At 31.7% G+C, this 10,146-nt stretch overlaps 1 protein-coding gene across 1 annotated transcript; it reads left to right on the top strand.

Annotated features, from left to right (window-relative positions):
• Positions 1 to 4,622: 4,622 nt before the first annotated feature.
• LOC120074359 (sphingosine kinase 1) lies at positions 4,623 to 9,448 on the top strand. Its single transcript, XM_039027453.2, has 10 exons — positions 4,623 to 5,274; positions 5,807 to 5,929; positions 6,035 to 6,135; positions 6,341 to 6,413; positions 6,738 to 6,824; positions 6,944 to 7,021; positions 7,211 to 7,281; positions 7,684 to 7,977; positions 8,823 to 8,945; positions 9,131 to 9,448. Exons 1-10 carry the CDS (start codon positions 4,947 to 4,949, stop codon positions 9,326 to 9,328), a joined length of 1,476 nt encoding a protein of 491 aa, XP_038883381.1. The 5' UTR covers positions 4,623 to 4,946; the 3' UTR covers positions 9,329 to 9,448.
• Positions 9,449 to 10,146: the final 698 nt, after the last annotated feature.

Here is a 10,146-nt window from a genome sequence, read left to right as displayed (position 1 = left end):
AAATAAAATATGACAATCTTCGTCACATTCTTATCACTCTCGAACTTATAATCTAGAAAATCCTTGTCCAACTCAGTCCCATTCATGTTGGACCTATCACCTAAGTACAACTTTCTAAGCCTAAGAGCTCTATCCTGATCAAACTCAACTACATGCCTGGGCCTATATCTCAAACCCGTTACTATATCAAACTCCTCACGCCCGAAAGGGACCTTATTCCCCAGTAACTTAAAGCTAACAATGTCTTCTCTATTCTCCTGTACCTGCCTCAAAATAATATAATGGCACAAAGACCCATTAAAAACTAATTTAACATCCAAAATATGTATAAAAAAAAAAACAATTTGCCTAAACATGTATAATTGCCTAGGTATTAACTTGTTCTTAATATTCGAGATTGTTCTCGCCAGATGACAACAACAAGTCAAATTTGTTGGAAAATAGTCAGAAATACGGATCTTAGGTACCAATGCCATCTGTCACACATACCATAAACCATAAATTGAACTAAACAATCAATTAGGCAAAACAACAACAAAATAGAAGCATTGTATTTGGAATCTGACTTAAATCCAAGGTGAAACTCGCTCGAGATTGTATACTAATTATGAAGAACCTGGGCCATTTACACCAGTGTGCCACGAGATCAGGGTTTTGGTCCCATTCTGTATAATATCTCGGGGATGACCTCGGGCAACATTTACCCCGAGATCATATACAAAATGCCCAAAACTCAATAGTCCATCCAATCTCGGGACATATTCAATAGATCTCAGGCCCACTTCATCCAATCTCGGCCAAGATTCAAACATATTTCACTCGAGATAGGATAACATATCTAGAAAATCATCAAATACAGACAAGATACACAAAAAAAAGGCTCAAATATTGAAAGAAAGAAAATATACAACCCAGATTTCTCATATATCTCAGATAGACTCTAAAACCCTAACCAAACACTAATTTAAAATGAAGCCATAGACTAAATGAAGGAAATAACGAAATGCCTCAACAATAACGATGCTTAAGGATGCAAATAAATATCGAAACAAGGAAAATTTCAAAGTAAATATAGGGAGATCTTGGGTGAAGTGAGGAACTTGAATGGTTCTGTTTATATGAAAGGTTTTTTCCAGCAAGGGTATTTTCGTCATTTCAACAGATTGGATAATTTGAATTTTCAACGTTTCAAATTCAATTTCGGGGTCGATCTCACCCGAGAAGGCCCGAGATAAACTCTTTTAATGAGTTTTCAAAAAACATGGTATTTTTGTAATGTGAAAACTAGAAATTGCTATTTTGGACAATTTTCCTAAATAAATTGATCGTGTTATATATATTATTTGGTTAGATTTTAGAATAATAATTTTATTTTAGTGATGCTAAATTTAAGTAAAATTAGGTGAAGATAATTATAAATCACCACAGAAATTTAAAATTAATTTATTTACAAAAGTTTAAGATTTGGATTTGATAAATGAGTTGTTTGTGGTTTTAATTGTTATAATTTTCAAAGGTTAGATGCATTCATGTAAAATTGAATATCTATATTAAAAGGACAAAATGGAGAGAATTTTTGACTCCTCATTTTGCCCTCTTTTATTCCCATTTTACCCTCAACTCCTATTTAAGGAGCATTTTACAAATAGATGGATCAAAAACATCTTTTTAGTAAGCACCTCTTCTGAATAGTAGAATACCTCTTATTATTGAAGAAGATATATCTATATTTTTCTTAGTAACAAATTTTTATCTCTCACCCATACGTTCTTCATACTTCTAAAGGAATTCTATGGTAGAACATCTTTCACATAAAGAATTGAAGAAGGTATGCCATCTATGTTTTTTTATACCGATTTTTCATCTATCATCTATAAATATTTCAATACTTCTAAAAGAATTATATGATCTTTCACATAGAGAAACATATCACTAAAGATGAAGGATGTCATCTATATTTTTATAGTACCGATTTTTCATCCCTTTGAGTATATTATAATGTGTAGGTTTTTTTTTTTTTTTTTTTTTTTGGAAATTTTACAATTAACAAATTTAGAAATTTATTTTATATTGATCTACATAATTTGTTTAGAGGTCTCTCTTAATGATTAAGAATTTCTAATAAGGTATATTATCTATCTTTTCTTTTTTATTCTAATAAGATATGTTATCTATCTTTTCTTTTTTATTGTTGTCTCTCTTTTCTCTTTTCTTTTGGGGATTATTCCCCATCTCCTTAAGTATGATGTGTCTAGATTTGAAATACAATCAATAATCTTACCAGTTGTTTTGTATTGTTTTATTTTGATATAAATATTTGTTCGCGTTTGAAATCTTTTTGTATTAGGGCGAACATCATAGAATCAAAAGGTTTTTATTTTTAGTATTATTGAATTCAAATTCAAAGGGATTTAGTTGAATAGAATCAAAAGGCGAACATCATAGAATCAAAAGGTTTTTATTTTTAGTATTATTGAATTCAAATTCAAAGAGATTTAGTTGAATAGAATCAAAAGGTTTTATTTTCAGTATTATTGAATTCAAATTCGGAGAGGTTTAATTGAATTTGTTTATAATCCATTTCTTTCTCTTTCTCCTTCTTTTCATTTTTTCTTTTTTGAGTATTCTTTTCTCATCTCAAGTATTATGATGTGTCTAGATTTGAAATACAACCAACAATTTTACAAATTTAGTTTGTTGTCTTATTTTGATATACACATTTTATGTTTTGTTATATATTATTGTGTGTGACTTTCTTTAATCACTAGATATATTTTGAAGATTGAAGTGTAGTATTATTGAATTCAAATTTGAAGAGATTTAGTTGACTATGGCTATTTTTGTTTTGTTTTTTCATTTTATCAACATTCAAATCTTAATGATAAGATTTTATATCTAAACAATTCTATTTGATAACTTTGAACTATTTTTCCTAATAGAATATCTAAACAATTTTTGTTAAGATACAAAAGAAAAAAAAGTGTTATATTGAATCTAAATTAAGATTTTTTTTTAGTATTGAATACAAATAGGTGTATCTAAACTAATTTTATTTGTTTATTTTAGGAAGATAAAACTATTCAAGGATAACTAATTTGAAAATACACGTTAATATAATTCAAACCATTCTCTTTTTTGTTTTTGTTTTTGTTTTTGTTTTTGTTTTTTTTTTCTATTTTAAGAACATATAATTATTTACTATTTACTTATAAATAACACATATTATTCTTTTAGAAAGTAAGACCATATTTGCATAAAATAATAATATTAATAAATAGTTTTTTTTAAACAAGTAAATTTTTGTACCATTTTATTTTAGACATTAATTTTCTAAATTATTTAAGTTTGTAATATTAAAAATACATATCTAGTTAATACAAGATTAAATCATTTGAAAAAAAATAATATCTATTTTAAGCTACCTTTTATCTTAAAATTCTCTAATTCAACGTTCTATATTTTTTCCCTCCAAAGATTAATCAATTCAAAAAGAAAAAGAAAAAAAAAAAAAAAACAATGTGGGTCATATTTTATAGGGCTACTCCTTTATAAATTTTAGTTTATAATTTTTATTTCAATTACTTCATATATGTATGTTAGTTTTATTCATCATTTTTTTTTATTTCTATCCCTTTCACTATTTAAAAATTTAAGGTCAAATATATTAGTAACTTAACTTAATAAAAATATCTATTTTTCAACCATGTCTAATTTATTTTATTTTAAATTAACCTAAAGCAAATAGACATAGTTTAAGCAACTATTTTTTTATTACTAAATTTATATAAAAAACTTTATATTCAAACTAAATAAATATATATTTATTGAGTATTCAAATTTCATCATAAAAATTTAAAATTCTAATAAATTTTAACCATGTGCGATACAAGTATCTTTTATAGTATATTTCGTGGCTAAGCGAGGAGAAATTTTAACTTTCCTCTTTGTCCCTAGTTTTTTCAAGACTCTTTTGCTCTCACACTCACAACCCATCCATACTCTCTATATACCTTTCACCCGATATATTTTTTTTTTCCTTTTCATTTTATTTTTCATTTCTCTTTTACTATTATATCTCTCAACCATTCTTATTTGACATTGTTTCTTACCTTTTTTTTTACCTATACTTTATTTTTACCTTTTATGTCTTTTCTTTTTCTTTTAATTTTACATTTTTCTTTTGTCATTAGATATTTCAATGATTATTATTTTGTCCTCAAATTCTTTGTTTCGAATGATTAATTTTTTATATAAAAAATCAAACAAAGAAAAATAATTATCCAAATTTATAAACTTCCACAATGTTTAGAAGATACACAGATGTTTCAACTTTTTTTTTTTTTTTAAAAAAAGTGTATATTGATATAGATAATTTATTTTTAGTCAAGACCATTTAAAATTGTAAATATTTCAACTATAATATATATATATATTGTGATATAGTCTTAATTATCTAATTTCTTTTATTATTTTTAAATTTCATCAAATTTTTATTATTTAAATTTAGTTAAAAATATATTTATTTAGAATTTTATGTTCTAAAGATTTGGCACGTGCATACGCGTGTTCTAACTAGTTTTTCTAAAAATGATTTAAAAGTCGAAACCCATTTTTATTTATGCAATATTACGCGTACCATCGATGCAATCAACCATTAACAAGCAGAAATTCTATCGTTCGCGGATGCAGAAAAATGGTAAAATCCATGTAGGAAATTTGAACAACCAACAGCGGCTTAGCTTAGTTAACCGTCATCGAGCGCCTACGGTCTGTCTAAGTTCCCAGCCGAGCCAGCCCACCTTCGCTGTCTAAACGCCCACGTTTCTCTTTTTCTGATTGGTTTTCTCCGCCGGCCGCCATCAACACTAACCAAACAAACAGAGCACATACATATAAGAGATCGATATCCAAAACGATTTTGTTTTTCATTTTATTCTGTTCTGAAGATGGATCAATCCGGAGACTCAGAATCCGTCCTCAACCACCGTGTTCTCCTCCCTGACGGAATCGTCACGCCGCTGATTCTCACAAGCGACGGTTGGCTTCGGTGGTCGGAGAAAGGTCAACGGCGTTTATCTGTTGAGAAGGAGGTTCTTGGATTCTCCATGGATGGTCCGAAGATTAGGATCAAAGCTCTCGTGGAGGACCGTGGTGGATTGCGGTGTTTTGGGAGCAACGGAGCTTTGACGAGGAAGGAGTTTGTGTTTCAGCCTCTTTCCGAAGAGTCGCGGGCGCTTTGGTGTCTGAAGCTCCGTGAATGCATCGATTTGCTTGGTAATATTATCACTCGGAATTCTTTTTGGTTTTAATATGTACTTTGCAGTTTAGGATATGCATGAAACGAAGAGTAAAGATTTTGCTGTATTCTGACTTGTTTCTGCCTTTTGGTTGCGTTGTTGATTTAATATTTTGGTTTCTCTCCTTCAATCTCCCAAAAGCCAAATGAAAACTCATAATCTAATACTTCGTTCTTCAGACAATTCATCCGGCTTGATTTTGAAAAGAAAAGAAAATTCTTCTTATTGCGATTCTTTCCATTTCAAACTCCCGTCGTCATATGCTAGTTTTGGTATAGGAATGAATATACGATGCAAACTGTGAGGTGCGTTACATTTTGGGACGATTGAGTCCGAGAATCCTCCGTGTTTTCGCTTAATTCGGAAGCATTAATGGTATTTATCGTATTGGGTTTTGATTACTCGTAGGCGAAGCAACGACACATCAGTGTTTTCAGTGCTTCAAGCTCGCTCTTCTTAGCTTTCTTTTCCAATTGTTTTCTGGAATAATGGGATCTCTGTTTCCCCAGGTCGTCCAAAGAGGCTGTTTGTTCTCGTTAACCCATTTGGTGGGAAAAGAGCTGGTTGCAAAATTTATCTAGATAACGTGAAGCCTATTCTTGAGGATGCCGAAATCGATGTCACAATGCAAGGTGGGAATACTTTTAAGAGATGTAGAATAATGTCACTTTTGAATTTGACTATTAGCATTTAATAGGGTTTCATTAATTTCATTTCATTTGAATTTTAAATCTTAGAAACTAAATATCAGCGGCACGCAGAGGAGGTTGCTTATTCATTGGATCTTACTAAATACGATGGTATTGTTTGTGTTAGTGGTGATGGAATCTTAGTAGAGGTTTGCCGTCTACCCCTACTTGCTTCTTAAATCTCTGTTCTTTCTGCATTCTTTTTGGTACTGTCAATAATTCTGGATGGCACATTGATGCTTTAGCCTTCTCATTGTAATGTCAGTTTTTTGTTCTCTGTTTGTTTGCTTAGGTGCCTTCATCTTTATTTTCTTCCTATTTTTGCATTCTTACAAGCATCACATTGTTTAGTAGGTAATAAACGGATTGCTGAGGAGAGATGATTGGGCTGATGCAATTAAGATGCCTTTAGGAGTAGTACCTGCAGGTACCGTACTATTAGCTCAGTTGTTCGTGTGCCATTTGGTTTATGTGGTATAACCCTTTTTTTCTTTTCCTTTTTAAGTATTACACTGAGCATTATTCTAACTTAACTACATTTAAAGGAGGTGTTTAAATAGCATGCATGATTGATTTGTAATGACCTGTACCAAATCATTTATGGTGAAAGAATTGCGTGTCTAACTGTACTCAATCTCAGATTATTTCCTCAACTATCGAAAAGACATTCCCACTCTATTAGTATTTAGTCGGTTCCTTGCTTGAATGGCAAACATTCTATTAGTATTTATTGGGGTTTATAAATGCTTAGGCACTGGAAATGGAATGGCGAAGTCACTTCTTCATTTAACCGGTGACCCTTGTACAGCATGCAATGCTACTCTTGCCATCGTTCGAGGTCTGTATAGCACTGTCCATTTGTTTTCCCTGTTATTTTCCCCCAATCTCATTTCTAATTTTTATTTTCTTTTACTTTGTAATTGAGGCAGTTTGCCTGCAATTTTTTATTTCTTGTAGGCCATAAATGTTCATTGGATGTCGCCACCATTTCGCAAGGGGAGGCTAAACATTTTACCGTGTTGATGCTTGCTTGGGGTATTTCTAATATAAAACCTCTTTCTTTAGTGTGACCTACAGTTTAGTTGAGATTTATTTTTACATTTCTCGTGGAAAAAGTACAAAGATTTTCCTTTTGGCCGATGCTGCTGTTTCTGGTTTTCACTGTTGATTGTAAGATGAAATAACTTTAGTTTGTCCCCTTAACCAAGTATTCCCTCATTTCAGGATTGGTAGCAGATATTGACATTGAGTCGGAAAAATATAGGTGGATGGGAAGTGCTCGGTTAGATTTTTATGTATGTATGAGTACCTCATAAAAGATGATCATGTTTGATTCTCACTCAATTTATTTTGATATGTTCTATTGGTGCTCTTTACGTCATAACTTGTTTATATACTCTGTGAGAACAGTTATGCTATACACAACAACAAAACAAGCATGCTAAAAAATGAATGACATATATCTAAGAATAAAAGGTCAATTGGCTGCTGAATGTATTATAATTTTAAATCTTCAAGTATTTTAGTTAGTTTTTCATTTTAATTTATTTCTGGTGAGTTTAGGTCTAGATGCAGAAATCTCTGTTCTAGAACTAATGAGTACCCATTCGTGTGATTTCAAATTCTCCTAAAGTTCCCTCACGTCATAGCAAAAGTGAATAATTAGTGTCACAATGCTAACTTTTTCTTGTGTTCAGGCTCTCCAACGAATTATAAGTTTGAGGCACTATAAAGGAGGTATTTCTTTTGTGCCTGCACCTGGATTTGAAGATTATGGAGAGCCGACAAGGTATGATTATGAAACTGCTAGCGTAGTAGAGGTTGACAAAAGTGATGGTGAGCCCATTAATATTCAACGGCATGGCTACGAAGGACCTAATATCAACTTGAAGGATTTAGATTGGAGAAAATTTGATGGACCCTTTATTTCAGTCTGGCTTCACAATGTACCTTGGGGAGCTGAAAACACCTTGGCAGCACCAGATGCTAAGGTTGGTTTGTTTTATGTTGTTAGAATATTAATGAGAAATTCCCCTTGATATTGCAATATAGTTACAATAATGTTTTTTTTCCTGCATTAAAGATATGGTTGTCAGTTTCCACATGCCCTTTGCATAGGATTCACCAATTTGGATGTCTAGGTTGAAATTTATCATCGAGCCTCCTGTTAAAGATAATCCAATTCGATCTTCTTTGGTAACTTTCATTTCCACCTGATACTGGCAAAGGGAAAAGCTATTAAAAACAATCTTGCAGGAGAAAAACGTACATAATCTTTTACCTCTATTGGTAGTTAAATTAAACCATCTCCTTGAGGTTGCAACAAGGCTGAGCGATTTCTTCTTATCCTGATTCACCAGATGTAAATCTTGCACCACTTCATTATTTTGAGCGTTCGGTACTCGTGAATGTTTACTTTAGTAATGTTCTTCCACCACCTGAGAACTTTTGTGCAGAACAGAGTTCTATGGAGTCTGAGCATTCAAATAGGAATTTTTGTGGTAGTGTTTTCTGAGACCCCGAGATAATATTATGCAAGTGGTGCTAGTGCTTGATGGAATTTTCTTTTGTTATTCGTCAACAGCTTAATTATTTATTAGAAAATTTTGAATATATAGAATCAAAAGATGTTATGTTTCTCTCATCAATCCTGCATAATATTCAAAATAAAAGTTTTCCCTCTGTGCATGGTGTGTGGTTTAGTTGCCAAGGTACTTGTTTGCTACAGCAGAATTCTCTAAGTTGGGTACCTAGGAATGCTACATACGAGTTACAAATTTATCTTATGTGTGTTTAATGTTGACATATAATGCCGTTCTTGCCAATTGATATGCAGATGTCAGATGGCTTCTTGGACTTGATTATTATCAGAGACTGCCCAAAATTATCCTTGCTGTCGTTGATGACTCAGTTGAATAATGGAAAGCATGTGAAGTCTCCATTTGTTACATATATCAAGGTTTATGCTTCAGTTTTATGTTGCCGTTTTCTATCTTCTTTCAATTATCTCTTGCTAAGCTGTGATTTATGATAGAAATCGAACGTTTCCTCTTGCATTGCATTGTAAAATTATATTATCAGATTTTTATTTTGGTCTTTCAGTTTTCCCTTAAATTTTCCTTTATGTTGGGCAACTAATTGTAGGTCAAAGCATTTATTTTGAAACCTGGCACACGGGTCAAGGAGCCAAGCAAAGAAGGAATTATAGACGTAGATGGTGAGATCTTAGCTTTTGGGAGGGGAACTCTCACGACTAATCAGAAAACTCTTATGAATTATGATAAACTTCAAATCAGCGTGCATCAAGGGTTAGCCACTCTATTTTCCCCTTGTAGGAATTGATCTAATCAGATGATCTTGATCAAATTTAATGCTGACTAGGAACAGGAAACAACCCTGATTTTTCCCGTAACTGTAAAGAAATAATATATAGCAATTTAAGAGGTGGCAAAATTGAGTGCATAACTGTCCAGGGAAATTTTCAGTTCATAATTCTTCTTGATTTTCAAACATTATTTATTTGAAATGGTCTGAAATGCTTCTGTTACAAACATAGACATAATACAAGCAGAGTAACCCAACACACAAGTTTACAAAAGCGAGTGTTGCTCATTGGTTTGCTTCAGACCCTTATAAAGGTCTCTGTAAGTCACTTGCACATGAGCTGCTCAAGCCAATCTTGATGGCTGTACTTAAGCTCCTGTTGATGTCGTAGAACTATGAAAATTTTACGTAGTTGTAGCATCTGTTATCGAACTATTATTAATTTGTAGCTTCAGAAGTATTCTAGTATTTAAGAATCCAAATTATGAAATGGGAGCTTGCTTTAATCCTGTTTCTACTGTACGATTGATATGATTATTTTGGGTACATTTTGTCTTATTTTTTTTGGGTCTATCAACAACGTCGATATTCGACATGATTATATTTTCTTTGTCCATTCTTATGCGTTCTCCAACTATAATAGTGTTTGGTAACTTTTTTTTTAAAAAAAATCAAAAGTAGTCTATCAATGTTCTTCACTGTGATTCAACAACTATCATTAATTATTTGACTGAATTGAGTTGTTCAAAACATACAGATGATTGGCTGTTAGAAATCACTAATTAGAAGTTGATTTTGATTCATGATTTTTGTTTAGTTTCTATAATCAATAGAAG

Source organism: Benincasa hispida, chromosome 3 (assembly GCF_027475165.1).
Source record: "Benincasa hispida cultivar pf3 chromosome 3, pf3_genome.v1.1, whole genome shotgun sequence".
In the NCBI taxonomy this organism is placed as follows: Eukaryota; Viridiplantae; Streptophyta; class Magnoliopsida; order Cucurbitales; family Cucurbitaceae; genus Benincasa; species Benincasa hispida.
Note: the sequence above shows the minus strand (reverse complement) of the source record. Positions and strands in the feature narration are given on the sequence as shown.

What these genes read in the sequence shown, in the direction of transcription:
- LOC120074359 (XM_039027453.2), top strand. Translation starts at nt 4,947, where the DNA reads ATGGATCAATCCGGAGACTCAGAATCCGTCCTCAACCACCGTGTTCTC. An exon ending in TGAATGCATCGATTTGCTTG is followed by an intron (nt 5,275 to 5,806) that starts GTAATATTATCA and finishes CTGTTTCCCCAG; the next exon opens with GTCGTCCAAAGAGGCTGTTT. An exon ending in AATCGATGTCACAATGCAAG is followed by an intron (nt 5,930 to 6,034) that starts GTGGGAATACTT and finishes TTTAAATCTTAG; the next exon opens with AAACTAAATATCAGCGGCAC.